General features: G+C 36.8%; 1 protein-coding gene across 6 annotated transcripts in view; it reads left to right on the top strand.

Annotated features, from left to right (window-relative positions):
• Positions 1 to 24,990, top strand: part of KANSL1L (KAT8 regulatory NSL complex subunit 1 like) — a 179,272-nt gene that overhangs the window by 139,266 nt on the left and 15,016 nt on the right. For all 6 annotated transcript variants that reach the window (XM_062190902.1, XM_062190921.1, XM_062190875.1 and 3 more), the window contains exons 7-8: positions 9,243 to 9,411; positions 17,086 to 17,193. In XM_062190902.1, coding sequence (XP_062046886.1) covers positions 9,243 to 9,411; positions 17,086 to 17,193 — 277 coding nt within the window. The remainder of the gene's footprint in view (positions 1 to 9,242; positions 9,412 to 17,085; positions 17,194 to 24,990) is intronic.

Genomic DNA, 24,990 nt, shown 5'->3' with positions numbered 1-24,990 from the left:
TTTTTTAATGGAAAGTTAATGAAGATTTACTCCTGTTTTTACTTTCAAAATGTTTATGGTTTTAGCTTTTATGTAGGTCATTGGTCCCTTTGGGGTTAATTTTGTATGTGGTGTGAAGTAAGTTGAACTTAATTCTTTTACTTTCTCACTGTGGCTATCAAGTTGTCCTGGCACTATTTGTTGATGAAACTGTTACTTCCTCTGTCAAAAATAAGTTGACCTTTGATGTATGGGTTTATTTCTATGCCCTCAATTATATTCCACTTGTCTATATGTCTATCCACATACCAGCACCCTAATGTTTAGTAGTTTTCAAATCTGGAATTGTGAATCTTCCTAATGTGCTGTTCTTTTTTCAAGATTTTTTTGGCTATTGAGGCATATTTGCAATCCCATATGAATTTGAAGATCAGCTTTTCCATTCCTGCCTTTGTAGGCCATTGAAATTTTTATGGAGATTATGTTGAGTCTGTACATCATTTTGGGCATTATTGACATCTTGATAGTAAGTTTCCAATTATGCACATGAGATGTCTTTTTATTTATTTGTGCATCCTGTAATTTTTTTCAGCAATGTTGTGGAGAATTCAATGTATGAGTCTTTCATCACCTTTGTTAATGTATTCCTAGTTATTTCATTCATTAGGATGTTCTGTAAATGCAATTCTCTTCTTAATTTCTTTTTTGGATTGTTTATTGCTGATGTACAGAAACAAAATTGAGTTTTGCTTGTTGATCATATACCATGCACTATTTCAGAATTTGTTTAATTGCTATGTAACTTTTTTGTAGGTTCTTTGGGATTAACTATATATAGAAGATCATTTGCAAAGAGAAAGTTTCTTTTTTTCCAATTTAGATACTGTTTATTTTTTGTACCTAATTACTGTAGCTAGAACATCAATACAATTTTGAATATCAGCAGTGAAGGTAAAGAAGCTGGGGTTGAATCATGCTGAAGTCTGGTGCCAGGAACTCCATCCAGGTCTCCAACATAGGACCCAAGTATTTGGGTCATCATCTGCTACTGGATCACACGTGGAGCAGATAGGAACTGCATGGGAACTGTGATATGTGAAGCAGGCGTCTTAAGTGGTGGATTAATCCGCTGTACCAAATGTTTGCCCCTAGCCATTTTATTTTCTGTGAACTGTTTATATTCTAATTTTTCTGTTGATTATTCACTGCCTTTTTCTTACCAATCTGTATGTGCTCTTCATATAGATTAGGAAAATTATATTTTACTACATATTTTTATGTAAATTTATTTTACGAGAATTTGCCCTTTGTTATGATTTTTTCAGTTTTTCTTTTGTCTTTTGACTTTGCTTAAATTTTTCATGCACAAGCTTTTATTTGTGTACTGTTGAATTTATCAGTGTTATTTTCAGATAAAATAATTTCATAAAAATTATTGAACTAATACCATTTCTCCACATAAGTAATAACCAGTTAAAATGTAATAGATAAAAAGCAAGATCCAATTCTAAAAGCAGATTGATTGTCTAATAATTAACAAAGTATACATAAGACTGCTGTAGTTTAATAAGTGAGAGACATTCAACTTTCTGACTTAAAAGGTAATTTCATTCAAAATTTTAGACAGTTTTTTTTAAACTTAATAACTTATTTTAAAATGTGCATTGACAAGTTAAGGTCCATCAATAGCTATGTGTACCTTTAATAAAGAAGGGAAGGGGGTGAATAGTTGATAGGACTACCAGGGGCTGCCTTCTAATACTATGGTATATGGAAACTGACTAGAGTGCAGACCCAGAATGAGATTTCCTGAACAATACCATTTATGTAGATTTAAAAAGTTATAATGTGTTCTGTAATAATGCATCCAAATAAAAGGATCCACATCACACACAGTTTACCAAAGGGGATAAGATAAAAAAGTAGAGAAACGTGGAGGTTTTTTGTTTTTTTTTTTATTATTTATTTGAAAGGCAGAGTTACAGAGAGGCAGAAGTGGATCTGGTGGTTTACTCCCCAAATGGCCACAATGGTCAGAGCTGGACCAGGCCAAAGCCAGGCACCAGGAGCTTCTTCCAGGTCTCCCACATGGGTACAGGCCTAAGTATTTGAGCCATCTTCTGCTGCTTTCCCTGGAACATTATCAGGGAGCTGGATCGGAAGTGATGTAGCTGGGACTTGAACCAGTGCCCATAAGGGATGCCGGCAGTGCAGGTGGCAGCTTTACCCACTGCACCACAGCGCTGGCCCCAGGAAATGTGTTTTAAACAGAATATGAAACAGAATAGTATAATGGGGCTGGCACTGTGGCTCAGTGGGTTAATGCCCTGGCCTGAAGTGCCGGCATCCCATATGGGCGCCGGTTCTAGTCTTGGCTGCTCCACTTCCAATCCAGCTCTCTGCTATGGCCTGGGAAAGCAATAGAAGATGGCCCAAATCCTTGGGTCCCTGCACCCATGTGGGAGACCCAGAGGAAGCTCTTGGTTCCTGGCTTCAGATAGGCGCAGCTCCAGCCGTTGCAGCCAACTGGGGAGTGAACCATTGGATGGAGGACCTCTCTCTCTCTCTCTCTCTCTCTCTCTCTGCTTCTCCTCTCTCTGTGTAACTCTGACTTTCAAATAAATAAATAAATCTTAAAAAAAAAAAAAAGAAACAGAATAGTATTATATTGTGTGACTGCAACACAATTTGTTTACCAGTTCATCTGCAGTTGGACCTTTAGGTTGTTGCTGGTTTGGGGCTATTAAGAATAAGGCTTCTTGGGCCGGCGCCGCGGCTCAATAGGCTAATCCTCCGCCTTGTGGCGCCGGCACACCAGGTTCTAGTCCCGGTCGGAGCGCCGGATTCTATCCCGGTTGCCCCTCTTCCAGGCCAGCTCTCTGCTGTGGCCCGGGAGTGCAGTGGAGGATGGCCCAAGTACTTGGGCCCTGCACCCCATGGGAGACCAGGAGAAGCTCCTGGCTCCTGCCATTGAATCAGCGCGGTGCGCTGGCCGCAGCGTGCCGGCCGCGGCAGCCATTGGAGGGTGAACCAACAGCAAAGGAAGACCTTTCTCTCTGTCTCTCTCTCTCACTCTCCACTCTGCCTGGAGGGTGAACCAACAGCAAAGGAAGACCTTTCTCTCTGTCTCTCTCTCTCACTCTCCACTCTGCCTGTCAAAAATAAAAAATAAAAGAAGGCTTCTTATAAAACAGTGTTTTTCAATTTTCTATCATTGTTTTGAGATGATATCATTTTATATCACCACTAGCAATATATGAGAATTCAAATTGTTCCCTTTCCTGGCTGTAACACAGTATTATCAGTCGTTTTAATTTCTTGGTGTGTGGTGGTATCACATTGAAATGGTGCTTACTTTGAGTTTAATTTCCTTCCTTTTTCCAGGTTCTTCAGATGGAAACTTAGAAAATTACCAGTCTTTTTATCTTTTCTAGTATAAGCATATAAGCCTATAATTTTCTTTTGAAGCATTGCTTTAGTATCTCATAAACCTTAATGTATTATGTTTTCAATTCAAAACATGTTCTAATTTTTCATATGATTTCTTCTTTGACTCTAGATTACTTTGAATTACATTTAATTTGTAAATGAGAATTTTCCAAACATCAATTACTGTTTTCTAATTAAATTCCATTGATTTTAAAAGAATTCTGTATGATCTTAGTCCTTTTTTAATTTATTAAGATTTGTTCTATGGTTCAGACTATAGCCTATCAAGGTGAATGTTCCATGGACACCTGAAAAGATGGTATAGTCTGCTGGTTTTAGATGGATTTTTCTATGAGTGTCAGTTACATTCACTTGATAATGCTGATCAAGAGTTTTTATGCTTCTTGATTTTCTACTTGTTTAGGTAGCCCAGCTCGATCTGTGAATTTATTTTGTTTCAGTTTTTATTTCATAGGTTTTGAAGTTCAGTTACTACTTGCTCAAATGTTTAGTTTTTCTAATTATGTGTTTATGATTGCTCTTTTATCATTGTTTGTCCTTACTACTGAAATATTTCACTGATATTAATAAACCATTTCAGCAACTTAATGATTAGTGCTTGGGTCATATATCAGCTACCATACTTTTTCTTCTAACCTAGCTATTTTATATTTAAATATAAAGCTATGGTTTTATATTTCTTATGAACACTATATATTTAAGCATTGTTTTTTTATACAATCTGAAAATTTCTGCCTTTTAATTGGAGTGCTCAGATCATTTATACTTCATATAATTATGATAGGTTAGTTTTAAATCTACCATCTTACTGTTTGTATTTTATTTCTCCTATATGTTCTTTGTTCTTTTTTCATGCTTTCATTTGGAAGTTGTGTTTTTTTTTTAAAGATTATTTATTTTACTGGAAAGTCACAGTTACACAGAGAGAGAAGGAGAGTCAGAGAGAGAGGTCTTCCATCCACTGGTTCATTCCCCAGTTGGCCGCAACGGCCGGAGCTGTGCTGATCCAAAGCCAGGAGCCAGGAGCTTCTTCCAGGTTTCTCACATGGTGCAGGGGCTCAAGGACTTGGGTCATTCTTTACTGCTTTCCCAGGCCATAGAAGAGGGCTGGATTGGAAGTGGAGCAGCCAGGTCTCGAACCAGCACCCATATGGGATGCTGGCACTGCAGGCGGTGGCTTTTACCTGCTACACCACAGTGCCAGCCCCATGTTTTGTTTTTTCTTGAGAGACAGTGACACATAGGTAAACAGTTCTAATTGGGTCGTTCACTCCCTTAATGCTTGTAACAACTGAGATGGGCTGAGGACAGAGCCAGGAGCTGGAAATTCAAGCCAGGTCTCCTATGTGGGAGGCAGAAGCCTAATTTCTCAAGCCATCAAAACTGACTCCTAGGGCCTGCGTTAGCAGGAGGCTGGAGTCTGGAGCTGAAGTTGAGAATTGAACCCAGGTCCTCCAATGCAAAGAGGGAGTATCTTAACTGCTAGGCGAAACACCCACTCCAAACTAGTTGTTCTTAAACTGTCAAGCTATTGTTTCACTCCATGCATGTATAGATCATTATCTAACAAAAGACTGGAAGATACACTTTGTAGACTTCTGGAACTCTTTCTCTGTATAACTTTTTTTCCTGGCACTCTGTTCAGTTAAATCTTTTTCTCCCAAAACCCTTGACATCTGTTTCTTCAAGTCAGCTAGAAAGTTATTCTGTGCTTGGGATAACTTCCCTGTGCAACGGTCCAGGAACATATCTACCATCAACAAGTTGGTAGATTCATATGATCACCACACTGGCTTCTCTCTCAGGAATAAGTCTTGTGCTGGCTATTGTCCAAATTCGGAAAAAGGTTGTTTGTTATAGGCCTCATACTTGTACTGTTTCATGGGCACAGATGGAAATGCTTTTCCTACTTTCAAAATTTGTTTTTAGTAGCACTTCCACTTGTAGTTACTGCTTAATTTTTTCCCTCCACAAGTTTGAAAGAAGCTGTAATCATCTCTACACATTGCATTCCCTGAGAAGCACCACAATGACTCTAATTTCTTATTTTATTTCACTCTGTACTCTACTGTAGTGTGGCATCCAACAAAACTGTTTTATTTTAACAGTTGTTTAATGATCAGAGTTACCTTTCAGTCGCCAGACTCAATTCAGGGCTTCTAATTCCAGTGATTTGATGGAATAGCTACCTTAGAAAAAGCCTTTAGGTACAAAAATTAGGATGTAAAATGTAGGTTTTTTTTCCCTTACTATGGACAGCTGGCTAATCTGGCTAGAAATAAAAGGAAATACAATGGTGAGGGGAGAGAATGAGTGAATGAATATAGGGAAAGAACTGAATACTGAAGCTGAATCTGCCTTAAGGATGTTTTCCAATTAAAACTAATATAAATTTTTGTTTAATTAAAGATCTATTTATTGATTTGAAAGGCAGAGTTACAGAGAGGGAGGTACAGAGGCACAGAGAGAAATCTTCCATCCACTGGTACACTTCCCAAATGGCCACAACAGTCATGGCGAGGCCAGGCTGAAACCAGGAGCCAGGAGCTTCATGGGCGTGGGTGGAGGGGCCCAAGGACTTAAGTCATCTTCCACAGGCCATTAGCAGGGAGCTGGACTGGAAGTAGAAAAGCCGGGAGTTGAACTGGTGCCCATATAGGATGCTGGCACTGCAGGCGGTTGTTTAATCTGCTGTGCCACAGTGCCAGCCCTGTTTAATATTCTAGAGAATAAATGGAAACAAAGCCTAGAACCTAGAATGTGAGGAGTCTTTTAGAAAAGTGCATAAAGGCAAGAATTTTCAAAGGCTACAACTAGAGTTCAAAGTTGCTGCTTAGAGATGCAAAGAATTTATCTTTCTCTGCCTTGGGCTCAAGCTGAATAGAGAAAATAGAGTCTGCATACAGTTTATAACAGAAAGTTAGGCCTCTTTCATCTTTAAATTCTGCAACCATGCTACCCAATGTTTCATTTTAAAATCAAATAAGAATTTTTTAAAAGATTTATTTATTTACTTGAGGGGCATAGTTACAGACAGAGAGAGAGAGGTCTTCCATCCACTGGTTCACTCCCCAAATGGCCACAATGGCCAGAGCTGATCTTACCCGAAGCCAGGAGTCAGGAATTTTTTCTGGATTTCCCACACGGGTGCAGGGGCCCAAGGACTTGGGCCATCTTCTACTGCTTTCCCAGGCCATAGCAGAGAGCTGGATCTGAAGTGGAGCAGCCAGGATTCAAACCGGTGCCCATATGGGATGTTGGCACTGCAGGCGGCAGCTTTACCCACTACACCACAGTGCCAGCCCAAAGAATTGGGTTTAAAAATAGGTTAGTTGGCAGGCATATGTATCCTTTCTAGGACTCTTGACAGAAGCATCTAAGGAATCCCAAAAATAACAAATTCATTTTAACAAAAATGAATTCCCAGTAAGGATTAAAAAAATCATAAAACACAACAGTATGGTGGCAACATGATAAAAGTCAGCAGAAATAAACAAACATACCTACATACATATGAGAAAGCATGCATATGTATAGTAGAATAAATTCCTATAAAATATGTTTGTAGGTACAGATATACACATAGAAACACACATACATCCACGAAAATAACCTCAAATGTTGGAATTAGTCTATAGAGAATGTAAAAATAAGTAAGCTTAATATGTTTAAGGGAAATGCTCATGAAGCAAAAAATTACTAATATGATTGAGAACTGGATAGATACAGCTGGAAAGAGAATTGAATTGGATAATAGCTCTGAATAAAAGGATGCAAAATTAAGCACAGAGAAAAAAGAAATGAAAAAACAATTAATAAAAATAAAGGTTAGAGGAGAATGTCTGACAAATGTCTGCAAAGAGTTAGCTTCAGCAACCACTTTGGCCCTGGACCTCTGGCAGGAAATTTGAATTTTGTGCAAATACCAGTAATGACAGCTCTAGGGGGTGCTTTTGGTGGTATTTTTGGGAAGCAGGAAGCATGTGCCCAGGTTTCAATTCAGAATATTTTTGGCCAATGTTCTCCTCAGCTGAATACTGAGGATATACAGAGCTAGAGGCTTAAAATGTAAAAGGCAAAAACCTTAAAAGTAGAGTAGCATTGTTCAGTGTACACTTAAGAAAAAGATCAGAAGTAGAAATGAGCAGAGAAAATTGTGGAAAATTTAGGAATACTCTCAAATCTGTTTATCCATCTGGTGGTGGGGAGAGAGGATCCTCTCTAAGTATTACATCATTTGGAGCCTTTGTATTTGGGGATGTACCATCGCACAGAGCATCAGACAAAAGAGAATTATTCTGGAGCTTTAATGTGTAATGAAATTTGCACTGTAGAGTTTTGTATTTGTTAGAGACCTGGCATTTTTATTTTCATTCTGATTTCTCCTTTTGGAATAAGAGTATCTACCCTATGCCTGTCCTGCCATTGCATTTTAGAAGCACTTTACTTTTAGTTTCACAGGTTCACAGCTGGAGAGGAATTTGGCTCAGGATGAATTGTACACTGAGTTCACTTTTATCTGATTTACATGATATTTACATGAGACTTTGCACTTCTTGAAATGATGTTGGAATGGGTTAAGACTTGTGGCTCTGTTGGAATGGAATGAATGTATTTGCATATGAGGAAGACATGAATTTCGGGTCTGTGGTAGAATGCTACATAGACTGTGTCCCTCCACCCAAATTCATATGTAGAAACATAATCCCCAGTGTTGGCTATGTGGTTTTTAGGAGGTCATTGGGCCATGAGGGTGAGCAAAAGGGAAAAATATAACAAAATATTTGATTAATCCTAAAGAAAAGAATCAGTGAAATATAAAACAGATATGATAGAACATCAACAAATCTAACTACTGATACTTTGAAAAGGTTAATAAGCTTGATAAACCCCTAATACAATTCCTCTAGAATAATAAATGTTTGCTTTGACATTTAAAAAATCTGTAAATGTAATTCACCATAATAATAGACTAAAGAAAAGCTATATAATCACTTAAATATGTTCAGAAAAAAACATATACTTAAATTCAGTATTAACATTTTTAAAGTTATTTTGGTAAGCTAGGACTATATTCTGATAAAGAACATACCAAAAAAAAAAATCCTACTATCCGTGTTATTTTAGTTCTGATTAATTAAAAGCATTTCTATTATAATCAGAAACAAAACAAGAATATCCCCTTTGACCATTTCTACTTATTATTAAACTGGTGACTCCATCAAGCCTGGCTCAAATCCTCTAAGTAATAATAAAGGTATTAGAATGAAAGAAATAAAATTGTTATTGTTTGAAGACAATGCTTAGATAATAGATGAACAGAAATTACACATATAATAAGAAAGCAAGGTTATGGTATTTCATCTATAACAATTATGTTTCTATGTTTCTAAGTACCTTTCGCAATTCAAATGACTAATATTAAATTTAACTAAGAGTACATTTAACAAAGTATGTGTAAGACTTTTATAGAAGAAAATTATAAAGTTGTATTCAAAGAAATTCAGGATGATCTAAATAAACAAAGAGATATGCCATAGTCATGAATTCTTTCTAATGTGATCATGTTTTTGTAAAAGCAAAAAAAAAAAAAAAAAAAAAAAACAAAGGTAGTGAAAACTTATTACATTCACGGTAAGTTCTTCAATAGCTTTTGTCACTTTTCTTCATTTTGATGCTTATCTTTCAAGGTGACTTATTAAGCCAAGACTTTATTCTGGTGTGATTCAGATACTGTATTATAATAGTTACACTGTTTCTCACTCAGTTTTCCTGCAAAAGTGAAGTCTTTATTTTTTTTTTCCTCCTTGCAGACTTTGCCTTCAAAAGAAGCAACACTTTTAAATACTACACAAATGCCATCTTGTCTACAGTCAGCTTCAGCTTGGAGTAGTTATGAACACAACCCAGACTCTCAGATATTAAGAGAACATGTATCAGAGTTAGATCCTGCTTTTCATTCTGTCCTATCATTGCCATCAGGTAAGCCTCCTAAAAATTTCCAACTCACTGGATATTTTCTCTAGTGAAGTCTAATCCTAGAGGCACAGGGAATCTAATAAAATGTTTCCAGTTATTTTGTTATAAGAGATTAAAACTTAACAGTTCTCATAGAGAAATTAATTTAGTCATATGAAGAGTTAATGTTCTGTGGAGGTGATTCTGTAGTTTGTTCTAAACCAATTAGATTCCCTTTGAGAAATAACTGCTTTTAATCTTCTTGGTTAATGTTTGAGAATTTTATTAGGAACAAGGCAATGTTGTTGAAATATTTCTCAGTAACAAAAAATGTTCTTTTTCTAATATGCCATTTTAAGTGGAATTTTCCCTGCTATGTTATATTCTTCCACTTATAATCCACATTGAGTTTCTTCAACAGGAAAGAAATTATGTATCTATATGTCTAGACAACTGTTGAACTTCAGAAGTATCTGTAGTATATAACTGAGAAAATGAGGCATGTACTAGCATACCCCTGATGTAGTTTTCAATTTCCAGTTCTTGATTTTTGGCAAGGAAACTTCAGTTCCTGTCAATAGCGAAACTAAAGTAAATATTTTCTGTAGCAAGAAAACTTCAAGTTGGTTATTTCAGGTTCATCTCTTAAGTAGGGGATATTTCAAATAGGCTTTTGTTTCATTTTCAGCTTGTGGCTCCAATCATCTTTCAAATTCTCAAAATCAAGGGACTTATATGAAATTTGTATAACTTAAGTTAAATAAATAAATAAATAAAGTTGGCCGGCGCCGTGGCTCAACAGGCTAATCCTCCGCCTTGCGGCGCCAGCACACTGGGTTCTAGTCCCGGTTGGGGTGCTGGATTCTATCCCGGTTGCCCCTCTTCCAGGCCAGCTCTCTACTATGGCTTGGGAAGGCAGTGGAGGATGGCCCAAGTCCTTGGGCCCTGCACCCACATGGGAGACCAGGATAAGCACCTGGCTCCTGGCTTCGGATCAGCGCGATGCGCCGGATGCAGCGGCACTGGAGGGTGAACCAACGAAAAAAAGGAAGACCTTTCTCTCTCTCTCTCTCTCTCACTATCCACTCTGCCTGTCAAAAATAAATAAATAAATAAAAATAAATAAATAAATAAATAAAGTTAATTTCCATTCTAAAGAAAAAAAAATCAAGGGACTGATTCTCTTGTAGCACACTACTTTTTGGGCCTACACCTACCCTGAATCCTAAGTTTGGGTTTTACCAATATTATAGTCACTACTTAACTGCACATACTTTAAGATGAGTTCCTACCAGAACTATTTTATTCCATCTTTGAAAATCAACCTTCTATAATTAGCAAAGACCTCATCAGTCTGCGCCCACACAGAAACGCAAAGTATAAAAATATTGTTTCAGTGCCAGTCATAGCATCCCTTGGCTTTAGACGACACATTAGGGACAGATCCCACATGGGATGTAAGTACACAGTGACTCCTGTTGCTGACTTAACAATTTGACACTCCTGTTCATGGCGTCAGTAATCTCCCTAGGCTCTAGTCATGAGTTGCCAGGGCTATGGAATCCTTTAGAGTTCGCTGACTTTGATCTTATTCCGATAGGGTCATAGTCAAAGTGGAGGCTCTCTCCTCCCTTCGGAGAAGGGCACCTCCTTCTTTGATGGCCCCGTTCTTTCCACTGGGATCTCACTCACAGAGATCTTTCATTCAGGTCTTTTTTTTTTTTTCCCATGATATCTTGGCTTTCCATGCCTGCTATACTCTCATGGGCTCTTCGGCCAGATCTGAATGCCTTGAGGGCTGATTCTGAGGCCAGAGTGTTGTTTAGGACATCTTCCATTCTATGAGTCTGCTGTGTATCCCACTTCCCATGTTGGATCTTTCTCTCCCTTTTTGATTCTATCAGTTAGTATTAGCAGATACTTGTCTTGTTTGTGTGATCTCCTTGACTCTGTGATCTTCTGTATATAAAGAGAATTGGAAACGAAAAAAAAAAAAAAAAAAGAAAAAAAAAAAAAAAACAACCTGGTGTTAAAATGGAAATGGCATAGAAAATTAATTAATTTGAAAAAAATTATGTAGGATCTCTGTCTTTAATGTGCTGTACATTGCTATTTAATGCTATAATTAGTAATCCAATGGTAGTTTTTTCACTTGGTGTTGCTATGTGGGCAAAATGTTGAAGTCTTTACCTAATGTATACTAAACTGATCTTCTGTATGTAGGGAGAATTGAAAATGAATCTTTACACGAATGGAGGGGGAGAGGGAGCGGGAGGGGGGAGGGTTGCGGGCGGGAGGGAAGTTGTGCGAGGGGGGAAGCCATTGTAACCCATAAGCTATACTTTGGAAATTTATATTCATTAAATAAAAGTTTAATAAAAAAAAAAAAGAAAATCAACCTTCATAATAGGAAGAAATCAGCATGACAATAATAATGCAGTTAGCATTTTGGGTTAGCATGCAGTAGGCCCTGATCTTCAAAGATTTCATGAAAAATGCATATTATTAAAAAAACCTATGCATGGATTTCAAAAAAATTTTACACCAAAATAAACTTATCTTGTAATTCCATTTTCTATTCATTTTTTAAAGCACCTCATGTAACAGGGGTAAGGAACATCCAGTCCAGGGCTCCACATAAGGCCCACAAAATCATTTGGTCTTGCCCTAGCAAGGCAACCACAGGCAGGAATTGAAATTCAATAAATTTATAGCAGGCTATTTTTTAAGTTGATAATTATTATGACCCATGAATGATGTTATAAACATTCAAATAGCCCTTGGCAGAAAAAAGGTTCTCCACTTCTGTCATGTCACAACCACATTACATTTTAATTCTCACAACAACCCCATTAGAATATATACTGTTGCCCTCTTCATCTTACATATCAGAAACTTGAACTTAGTAATGTTGTTACTCAGCCAAGATTATTCAGTTAATAAATTAATAGAGACAAGAATTGATCTGAAGCCGCACTCCTAATCATCACTCATGTTTTCTTATTAGAAAATGTATTTCTTAAAAAAAAAATAAAAAAAAATAAAAAAAAGAAAATGTATTTCTTTAATTACATAACCTTGAAAGCTTGTATTAATCTCCTTCATCCAATAGACTTTTATCTATAAGGCATCCTAATCTAATAAATAAGATTAGCTTCTTTACCTACTAGTTAGGGTTATTCATTCTTCCTTGCATTCATTTAATAAAAATCTTAATATCTATTACACTTGTATACCAGGTACTAAATAGGAGTTAGGGGTATAATTACAAATAAGTCCCCCAAAGTATCTGCATTCTAGTTTAAGAAAACTGAAATATAAACTAGTGAGTGAAATAATGTGTTATGAAATATTGTGATAGAAGTTTATAGCTCACAGTTGGGTTCTAAGAAAGACACATGGGTGGAACAAGGACCTTCTCTAGCTATATTGTGTTTTCCCACAACCAAGAAAAAATAGCAGTCAAATTGGTGTCAAATAGTGTTTTACAGGCAGTCAAAGCCAGAATTAACAATTGAGATTACATCAAATTGAGACGTTTCCGTACTGCAAAATAAACAGTCAGGAAAGTGAAAAGGCAACCGACAGAATGGGAAAAAATATTTGCAAATTGTGCAACTGATAAAGGATTAGTATCCAGAATCTACAAAGATTTCAAGAAACTCCACAACAACAAAACAAACAACCCACTTAGGAGATGGGCCAAGGAACTAAATAGACATTTATCAAAAGAGGAAATCCAAACAGCCAACAGACACATGAAAAAATGTTCAAGATCACTATCCATCAGGGAAATGCAAATCAAAACCACAATTAGGTTTCACCTCACCTGGCTAGAATGGCTTACATACAGAAATCAACTAATAACAGATGCTGGTGAGGATGTGGGGAAAAAGGCACACTAATCCACTGTTGGTGGGAATGCAAACTGGTAAAGCCATTATGGAAGACAGTTTGGAGATTCCTCAGAAACCTGAATATAGACCTACAACATGACCAAGCCATCCCACTCCTTGGAATTTACCCAAAGGAAATTAAATTGGCAAATAAAAGAGCTGTCTGCACCTTAATGTTTATTGCAGCTCAATTCACAATAGCTAAAACATGGAATCAACCTAAATGTCCATCAAAAGTAGACTAGATAAACAAATTATGGGATATGTATGGGATAGTATTCTATAGAATACTATACAGCAGTAAAAAAAAAAATGAAATCCAGTCATTTGCAACAAAATGGAGGAATCTGGAAAACATCATGCTGAGTGAAATAAGCTAGTCTCAAAGGGACAAATATATGTTCTCCCTTATTGGTGACACTTAACTGAGCACCTAAAAGGAAACATGTAGAAGTGAAATGGACACTATGAGAAACATGACTTGATCAGCCCTTGTCCTGACTGTCGAGGAACAACTTACTATTTTATTCCCTTTAGTATTTTTTTGTTCTACTTAATACTATTGGTTGAACTCTTTAATTAACACACAATTATTCTTAGGTGTTTAAATTTAACTGAAAAGTGATCCCTGTTAAATCTAAGAGTGGGAATAAGAGAGGGAGGAGATGTACGATTCGGCACATGCTCACTCGGACTTAACCCTAATGGTAGAGCTAGAAAAGTGCCAGGGGATTCCAAATCAATCTCATCAAGGTGACACGTACCAATGCCATCTTACTAGTCAAAGTGATCAGTTTCAGTTCATAATTGATCATAATGATAGGATTAAGTGTCAAAGGGATCATATAAAAAAGACTAGTGTCTGCTAATACTAACTGATAGAATTAAAAAGGAGAGAATGTTCCAACATGGGAAGCAGGATATACACTAGACTCATAGAATGGCAGATGCCCTAAACAGCACTCTGGCCTCAGAATCAGCCCTTAAGGCATTTGGATCCAGCTAAAAAAAACCATGAGAGTTTCTCAGGCATGGAAAGCCAAGACACTGTAGCAAAAAACAACAAGAAAAAATGACCTAAATGAAAGATCTCTGTGAGTGAGATCCCAGTGGAAAGAACGGGCCATCAAAGAAGAGGTACCTTGCTCTGAAGGGAGGAGAGAACTTCCACTTTGACTTTGGCCTAGTCTAAATAAGGTCAGAGTTTGTGAACTCAAAAGGCTTCCATAGCCTTGGCAGCTCTTGAACAAGAGCCTCAGTTGATTACTGACGTCATAAATAAGAGTGTCAATTGTTAAATCAACAACAGGAATCACTGTAGATTTGCTCCCCATGTAGGATCTCTAGCCTTAATGTGTTGTACTATACAAATTAACAGTAAAACTAGTACTCAAACAGTACTTTATGCTTTGTGTATCTGTGTGGGTGCAAACTGCTGAAATCTTAGTATATACTAAGTTGATCTTCTGTATATAAAGATAATTGCAAATGAATCTTGATGAAGAATGGGATGGGAGAGGGGATGGGAGATGGGATGGTTGCGGGTGGGAGGGAAGTTATGGGGGAAAAATCCACTATAATCTAAAAGTTGTAATTTGGAAATTTACATTTATTAAATAAATGTTTAAAAATAGTGTTTCAAAGCAGTGTTTGAAAGTTAAGCAGTGTTTTAGAGGACAATATTTATGTTCTCATTTTCATTTGTCATCTCTTGGGACAAACTCTATGGTGATACTCATGAACCTTTTTTACTTTTTGCATATTTTTCCACACTTGAACATGGACCTGCCACTAAAATATATCACTTGAGGGAGTGATACATCTTGTCTTTGTTTAAAATTTATATCCTTCCTGAATCTATCGTGATTTATTTGTTCATACTTTATTTTCTTTTTTTTTTTTTGCTTCACTTCTTTTTTTTTTCATTTATTAAACTTTTATTTAATGAATATAAATTTCCAAAGTACAGCTTATGGGTTACAATGGCTTCCCCCCTCCCATAACTTCCCTCCCACCCGCAACCCTCCCCTTTCCCGCTCCCTCTCCCCTTCCATTCACATCAAGATTCATTTTCAATTCTCTTTATATACAGAAGATCAATTTAGTATATATTAGGTAAAGATCATACTTGATTTTCTTAACAATAAATACCTTCTTTCACTTGTAAAACTTTCATGTATTAACTACTTTACAAAATATTTGTTCATAAAGGTAAAGTTTAGGTGTCTCTATTAAATGCCTTTTAGATAATTTTATTTTTACATTCTTGAAAGAAAAAAACTATTAATAATTGTGAACAACATCTATTTAACTACCCCTATTAGTTGTGAGAATATAGAATATAAACATGTTATATTGACTGTCTCTCTCTACAACTTTATTTAAAAGAATAGGCTTTAATATTTGTAAAAGTAGAATAATTTGTAACCTTAGGGAATGTGGAAATTTTTATTCATGAAGAAATTGCACACCCACCCCAGCCTGGCAATGCTCCTGCTCATTCCTCGCATAGAAGAAGGGCAGTTCTGTGAGGGTTTTGCTGGGGGAATTGTTAGGCACCTGCCTGGGGTCCTGAGACGGCCCCTTCTGACTTCTTTTGGTTTCCTAATCTTAAAAAAAAAAACAAAAAACTTTAAAAGGCACCTGTTTTTCTTCCGTTAGTAACTTAAGAAAAGAGTGCCTCTACAGGGTTAAATTCCCAGGATGCTCAGTTCTTTAGGGATGGAATAAATGGCTGGGACCATCACGTGCAAAAGGGTCCTGAACTTCATGCATGTTCATTTTCCATGACCTCTTGAGGACCCCTTATATGAAATGTCCAAAACAGACCAATCCACAGACAGAAGGTTTGATTGGTGCCTACCAGGAGCTGGGGAAAGGAGAGACTGGGCCGTGACTGCTGCTAGATACAGGGGTCTTTTCCGAGGGTGATGAAAAGTTCTAAACCTAGGCAGCAGCAAATAGCAGAATAGCTCTGCACACCCTAAATACCCCTGCATTACACTCTTTAGAAAAAGAGTGAATGGAGGGCTGGTGCTGTGGCACAGCAGATTAGGCCACTTCCTGTGACGCCAGCACCCCATATTGGAGCACCAGTTCAAGTCCCAGCTACACCACTTCCAATCTAGTTCCCTGCTGATGTGCCTGAGAGAGCATCGGAGGATGGCCTAAGTAGTTGGGCCTCTGTTGTTTTGCGTAGGAGACCCATATGGAGTTCCATGCTCCTGGCTTAGGCCTGGCCCAGTCCCAGCTGCTGTGGTCATTTGGAGAGTGAACCAGCAAATGGAAGACCTCTTTTTCTCTCTCTTTCTGTCACTCTGCCTTTCAAATAAATAAATACATGTTATTTTAAAAAAGAAAAGAAATTGCATCTGAATTATAGCAGTTTTTCTCAAAGTAGTTAGAAGCATGTAATATATCTTTTGGAAAGCCATTATTTCAGATGCCCAGTATTGGAGATTAGGGTGAAATGGATAGAGTTCAGGTTTGGCTATCGGTTTCCTTAAAGACCTCATGGGTGCGTTTGTTTCCATTCATATGTAAGTAATAGTTATTAATATTTACAAGTATGGTTCATGTTGTACACTATTTCAGAAAGCTCATGAAGTTTGTTAGGCTTTTTTGTTTGTTTGTTTAATAAGTACATGTACAAGATGCTTGAAAAGAGTATTTTGCCAGCTTTTCAAACTTTGCTAGTTTTTTTAAGCATGAGTGCTACTTTTAGAAAATAAGTATCTGTGTTGTATTTCAGCCTCTGAAGAATGATATTCAATGAAAATACATTTTTACTTTATTTTTCCAGATGTGCCTCTTCATTTTCACTTTGAAACGTTATTTAAAAAGACTGAAATAAAAGGAGATCTTGATGAAAATAAATTTTTAGGCGACTGTGTCATAGCTCCAACAGCTGGTATGTTACATTTACAAATCTTGCACTTTATATACCTTTTTACATCCTTCATACTTATTTTTGCATTCTCAGTAAATAAAATTTAACAAAAGAATGTAAATCCTTAATTTTTAACACTAACTTCTCACAAATCACATACACAGACACACACACACACACATAGAAAATACACAAGAGCAATCCTAACAAGAAATGTGTGTTACCTATTGAATGAAAATTATGAACTATTAATGATAAATAATAGGAAATTAAATAAACATGGAGAAGCAGCATTTATGTAAAATATTAATAAGGATATACTACTACTTCATAAGCTTAATACAATGTAACTAGAAGTTCTAATAGATTTTGTTAACTTAATGCCAAAGCTATTGGGAAGAGCTAACAAGAGAAAATGTACAAAGAAATACTGGGAAAAGAAAATCTCAACTACTTATGGCAACATGACAAAAGCATTTAGTAATTAACTTGGATTCTGTTTTGCTTATATTCAGTAAAACAGATTGATGAAACAGACTGCATAGTTTATTGTGTGATCAGAGAAAAATTGTATATCAATGGGAAAGTACAGCACCATTCAATAAACAGTATTTTTAACCTCTTGAGTAAAATTATTTTATATGCTCATTTCACACCATGAATCAGAATAAATTCTAGTTGAATCCATAATTTAAATATGAAACATTAAAACTACATAATAAAACTTGCAGAAATTGTAATGAAATATTTATGAGTGTGCTAAATTATATTGAAGACATTGTCTATGCTTGGAAGCAATTAGAAGAAAGAAAAATATTACCATATTTTGATTATCTGAGAAGTTAAAATCTTTTTTAGTTCAAAAAAAGTCATGCAGGGGCAAGTATTTTGATTCCGTGGGTAAGCACTGCTGGGCTGCCTGCATCCCATGTTAGAGTGCCAATTCAAGTCCCAGCTACTCTGCTTCCAATCTGGCTTCCTGCTAATGCACCTGGGAAGCAGTGAATGATGCTTCCAGGTACCCAAATGGAGCTCCTGTCTCCTGGCTTTGGTCTGGCTCAGCCCTAGCTGTTGTACTGTTCCAGCCATCTGGGGGGTGAACCAGCAGATGCAAGCTCTTTTTCTTTGTCTCTGTAACTCTGCCTTTCAAGTAGATAAAAACAAATATTTAAAGAAAAAAAAAAAACAAAAAAAGTCAAGTATACAAGATGCATGATATCCAGATTAAATAATTATTAACCTCAAAAAGTCAAGTCAAATTTAATACCTGTTAGAGTCATTTTATAAATTTATAAAAATCAGTAACTTTTAGAAATATCAGTAATAACTAGATAGAATATGTAAATGAACATTATCCTGGAGATAACTGATAATGAAATTATAAAATATCTTGGATTGAACTTTCTAAGGACCTACATGAAGAAAACTTCCAAAAGTTTACTGAAGAACCTGGGGAGATAAATGCTGCCTTCTGTCAGAAGGCAGTATTACAACTTAAGATATCAGTTTTCCCCCAAATTAATTTATAATTGCTATGTAATTCTAATCACAATCAAAGAGATACTCTTTTAGACAAAAACTTTGGAACAAAGTTAAATTTAAGTTTATTCAGAGAGAAAAATAAATGTTAAACATAGCCAATAAAAATTTTAAAAGATCAATAGGAGGAGGTGTCAGATATCAAAATGTTTATAAAGTTATAAGCATTAAAATATGGTAATACTTATGGAAGGCAGGTCAATAGACCCAAATAAGCAGGGCAACAGACCCAAGGGTTCATTATAAAGTAGTTTTTCCTATTAGTATGGAAGGGATGGCCTAGTCAGTAAATAATCACAACAAAGACATTTTTTTAAATGTCACTGTTATGTTTTTACTTTTAAATTTTAATTTATTATTAATAGTATTATTTATTTGAAAGGCAGAGATGGGGGGAGAAAGAGAGAGACAGCGAAAGTGAGAGCAAGATCTCCCATCTGCTGGTTTCATCTCCAAATGCCCACAGCCACCAGACATAGGCCAGGTGGAAGTCAGGAGACAGCAACTCAATCCAGGGCTCCCATGAAGTTAGCAGGGACACGACTACCTGAACCATCACCTGGTGCCTCCCACAATGTACATTAGCAGGAAGCTGGAATCAAGAAAGCTGGAATCAAGGAAGCAGAGATCAAACCCAGGCTTCCAATATGGGATGTGGATGTCCTGAGTTGTCTCTTAACCACTGTGCCAACCAACTGCCCCACAAATTGTCAGGATGCATTCCTTATATGCCAGGTTGTAGGGTTTTATATTAGCTAATTCTTCTAACCTGTTAAATAGATATTATTATGTGTTGTTCCCCTTGACTAACATTATCAAAATCACAGTTGAATAGTTGTAGGTCCAGGAGTCAAACCCAAGCAGTCTGGCTCAAAGTCCATGCTCTAAATTTAGTGAGTTCCTTTTTAATAGTGGCACTAAGTAATGACTCTCTAAAAAAAAAAATGAGTCTGAATCTTCTACAGCATATTACACTTAAGATGGATGAGCATTAAAACTATATTTCAGATGGATTAGAATTAAATGTTTACAACAATGTCTTAAGAGAATTAAAATAGAAACTATACATGTATTTGATAATGAGAATGGTAATAGCAAACATTTACTGAAAGTTTATGTGTTAGACACTTGTGAATGTTTACTATTTTTGCCTATTACATTGATGAGTTCAAACATAATCACCAACTTTTGGCATGATTTCTGTAAAAACAGCACTGATAAGTTAAGCACTGATAACAACAAACCTTGGGGGAAGCACTGTGATTTGCATTACAAGGTCTTTAAACTATGTATCTTTTTATAAGCTCAGTGTAGTAAAAAAGCCATCTGTTTACTTTTGTATCTGCTCATAATAAATGTTTACTGAATTCTTAACTGCATTCTGAGCCAGTTATTCCATTTCTAAGAATATAATCTAATCCTAAATATGAGACCTTTATTCACAAATATTTTCATCTTAACATTTTTTGTGATAATGAAAATTTAGCAACAACTTGAAGCGCATAATAAGGATATAGTGACCTGATTAATTATACACTACAGTGGACTGTGCAACTTTCAAAAATATCTTACAAACTCACGTAAGGATGGAAACATATTCATCAAAAACTGTTTGATAAAAAAGATTTTATTTTTATTTAGTTAACTATGACCACATTGAAGTGTTTATATTTTATTAGTCAAATGCAATACGTGGACCTTATTGGTATTATGAATTGACCGAATTAGCTGTAAATATACACATACATAGGAATATTATATTCTGTAGAGAAATGTGAACACGAATGAGCTGTTACATGATATTAATGAATTACTAGTTTAGTGAGATGTAATAAAGCATTGTGGTTACATAAATACACAACGCTATTAATTTGTTTAATAGCAATTCATAGAGACATATATGTAGATGAAAAGATACATGCAGGTTTTTCTTTAAAATACTATAGCAAAAAACGGTGGAAGAGAGATAAAACAAGTTTGGTCATAAGTTGGTTATTGCTGAAACTTAATGATGGATATAAGGGAGTTCTATATGCCAGTCTAACTTTGTGTTTAAATTTCTTTCCTGGTAAAAAGTTAGAGAAAGAAAGGGAAAAAAAAAAAAAAGGAACCCAATTCTCTATGCTTAGGGAAGAGACCATAACATACTTGTTTGGTCCTTTGTTGTGATATAGTTCTATTCATAATTAATGCTGAGACTAAACTTTTTTCCAAGGGGGGGAAATGTATCCCTGAAAATGATAATTTTAAGAATGACCATTGTAGCTGTAATTCATTATGGTGATGAAACTATCATGCCAAATATTTAGGGTTAAATGATATTGTCTCTAAACAGAGAAATGTGTAATAACCATTTGAAAAAAATGAGTGATTTTTGGGAATAATAATACCATTATTCTGAATAAAATCATGATTTCAAATTTGAAATATGTGTGTTAATTATGAGACATATATATGCTGTTAAGGAAGAATAAGTGGTATTTCTTTTTAAAATTAATTTATTTGAAAGGCTTAGCCACAGAAAGTAAGAAAAGAAAAAGAGAGAGAATCTTCCATCTGCTCTTTCATTCCCCAAATAGTCTCAACAGCTAGCTCTAGGCCAGGCCAAAGCCAAGAGCCAGGACTCCATCCAGGTCTCCCATATGAGTGACAAGGACACAAGATCTTGGTCCAATTTTTTATGCCTTCCCAGGCACATTAGCAAGAAGCTGGATAGGAAGTAGAGCAGCCAAATTTAAAGACACAAACCTGTGCTCTGATATTCAAATATTGCTCTACTGTTTATATGACTTAAAAAAATAAGGCACTAAGTTAGGCACTAGCAAATAATAATGTTCCAGTGATGTTATTACATGTTAGTAATGGAAAATTAAGACAGAGATGGAATAATTTGAGTTGAATGCTGCATGCATTCAGTACAGTTAATTAGGGAAATCAATGAATTATTGCTTTGTATCTTAGTCTCCCCTGTTTTCTCATTTGCTACCATCTCATCCCAAATAATTAAGCATTAATAACATTGTATCCTATATGTGTATTAAATAGCAGCTCATTAATTTTTCTTTTACTATTAGTGATTTCTACAGAATTAAGTAAAATAAGAATTCAACATTGAGTAACTACTGTGTGCTAGGCAGGCTATTAAGTGCTGAGGAATCAAAGGAATTATAATAGGTGGAAGTAGACACAGATAACTAATATATAGAAAGATGGATGCAGACATATGATTAAAAATAATTCTTTAAAGAAGAGGATGCTATGACCCTTCCTAGGAGAAGGCAGAATAACAGAGGTAAGGGGATATTTTTAGAATACAGACTCTGATTCAACAAGCCTGGAAGGTGGTCTGAGATTCTGCATTTCTTACAAGGTCCCAGGTGAGTAAAATGCTGCTGATGTATATTGAGTAACACGGCTTTAAATAATACAAACAAATGCATGCCATTTCATGAATATATGAAGCAATGTGATGTGTTCAAGTATGTACAAATAGCAAGGTATTCTGGTGTGGTAAACTGTATGAGGTAGAGAGAGCTTTGTGTTGCGTGCCTTTGCTACAGAGCCTAGATTTTTCTATACAGCCCATTATATTTTGCAGTTATAAGACACTGTTGAATTCAGGCAATAGGGTTATGTAAAGTTGTAGTGGATTGAAGAGTGAATAGATATTAGTGTCATCAAGAAGAAATACAGACAAAACAAATATAAGGTCTGTACTTAAAAGAAATGCAAGTTATGAATAACAAGGAAGACGGAGGGACTGTTTCAGATACATGAAGACTTTGAAGAGATCTGACAACTGTGTGCCCTGAGTGATCAGGATGTGCTATAACAAGGGTAACTGGTGAAATTTGAATAGGTGTATAGGTCAAATAATGGTGTTGACTTGATCTTGACAACTATGTGCCTATGTAAGAGAATGTCCTTGTTTTTGAGAAATACACATTGATACATCTAGGAGTATTATGCCAGCAAATGTATCAAAATGTTAGTGAATCTGAGTAAAAGATACATGGGGATTCTTTGCATTCAAGATTCTCCGAGATTATGTCTAAATAAAGCTTGTTATGTTTTAAAAGGGGAACAGCCCCCTTACACAAATGTCCAGGGCTCAGCCTTCCTCACCCACACTTCCTATGTATAAACTGGCAAGCTGTCCATCTGATCTGTTTCACAGTCCAACATTATCTTACCTGTATTTCTGAAGTTGTAGCCAGTGGTCTTTTCAAGATGCAGATCTTACTATGTGATACCTGCTCCCTACTCCCATTACTTGATTTGAGATGGCATATTCTTAACACAGGACCCCTACATTTGCTGCCTCCTGAGTTATTTCTCAGATTTCCTTTTACTACAGATTTCTCTATACAGCATAGCTGTTCAGTTCCTATATTGTCCTACTCCCAGCTGCACTGGTCCATTGCACATACATCATTCCTAAGTCATCAGTCATTTGTCCGTATTTGAAATCTACCATTTCACCTGGGGAAGTCTTTCCTAGAATTCTTGCTCCCTCTGTATTATACACTGAATAACCTCATGTACTTCTCTTTTCTCAAACAGTATAGGTTCATTCTTTGAGATACTGCTTGTAAACCACAGGCTGGAACCATGCTTAATTTTGCTCACCATTGTGTCCCCAGCATATAGAACAGTGTGTGTCATATAATTGGGGGCTCTCAAATGAATAAAAGGAAGACTGGAAATATGAGACGCTGTGTGATATTTTAGAATGGACACTCAGGATTTGCAAGAAAAACAAAAGGCTGGGAGAGCATTTTTATTAATCAGAAGGTGAAGAGAATGTGTGGAGTAAACTGTCATCTAGTTCCTATATCAAGGACTGTGAAATCCTTACAAGAAACTTAAGAATCAGAAATTATAAAAATGAATATTTGAATAAAATGTAATGAAAAATACCACTTTTGTGAAAGTTAAGATTCCTTCACAAAGTCTGAGGTGCTTTTAGGGGACATGGAGAGTGAATTCTTGTAAAATAGGAGGGTGAATGATCTGAGATTCGCTTCACACACTCCAGGAAAGGCTCCCATTAAAATAAGAGGGGCCTAACTTTTTGAACACCTAAAAGTGTCAGGCACATACACATTTGAAAATATAATTTTCAGAATTGTAGTTAACCTTTTTTAGATATGTTTAAAACTACTCTTGCCATATTTTGTTTTCAACACCTTTCCTTCCTCCTTTTTTGATTAGTGGGAAATCTTGGGGGCCAATTCTGCCTACCATTTCTCTCTGAACTCTTTAAAGTCAGGAGTTTATTACATCTAATTTTGCTGTTTTTTTTTTAAAACTTATTTATTTTACTTGAAAATCAGAGTTACACAGAGGAGAGGCAGAGAAAGGTCTTCCATCCACTGGTTCACTGGTTAACTCCCCAATTGGCTGCAACAGCCGGAGCTGCTCTGATCTGAAGCCAGGAGCTTCTTCCGGGTCTCCCACGTGGGTGCAGGGGCCCAAGGGCTTGGGCCATCTTCTGCTTTCCCAGGCCATAGCAGAGAGCTAGGTAGGAAGTGGAGCAGCCGGGACTCGAACCGGCACCCATATGGGATGCCGGCACAGCAGGCAGCAGCTTTACTCGCTATGCCACAGTGCCGGCCCCTTGCTATGTTAATCTGATTTTCATTGCTTTGTTCTGACAGGCAGAGTGGACAGTGAGAGAGAGAGAGAGAAAGGTCTTCCTTTGCCGTTGGTTCACCCTCCAATGGCCGCCGCGGTTGACGTGCTGCGGCCGGCGCACCGCACTGATCCGATGGCAGGAGCCAGGTGCTTCTCCTGGTCTCCCATGGGGTGCAGGGCCCAAGCACTTGGGCCATCCTCCACTGCACTCCCTGGCCACAGCAGAGAGCTGGCCTGGAAGAGGGGCAACCGGGACAGGATCGATGCCCCGACCAGGACTAGAACCCAGTGTGCCAGCGCCGCAAGGCGGAGGATTAGCCTGTTAAGCCACGGCGCCGGCCTTGCTTTGTTCTTTTAAAACCATCTTTTGTAACTTTTAGATCTTTTTTTTTTAATTAACCTTTTTATATATTATTTATTTTATTTGAGAGGTAGAGTTACAGACAGTGAGAGGGAGAGACAAAGGTCTTCCTTCCATTGGTTCACTCCCCAAATGGCTGCGCTGATCCGAAGCCAGGATCCAGGCGCTTCTTCCTGGTCTCCCACGTGGGTGCAGGGGCCCAAGGATTTGGGCCATCTTCTGCTGCTTTCCCAGGCCATAGCAGAGAGCTGGACTGGAAGTGGAGCAGCCTGGATTAGAAC

The sequence above is a fragment of the Lepus europaeus genome, chromosome 1 (genome assembly GCF_033115175.1).
Source record: "Lepus europaeus isolate LE1 chromosome 1, mLepTim1.pri, whole genome shotgun sequence".
Taxonomy (NCBI): Eukaryota; Metazoa; Chordata; class Mammalia; order Lagomorpha; family Leporidae; genus Lepus; species Lepus europaeus.
The sequence above is the reverse complement of the archived record's forward strand: the minus strand, read 5'-3'. Positions and strand labels throughout refer to the sequence as shown.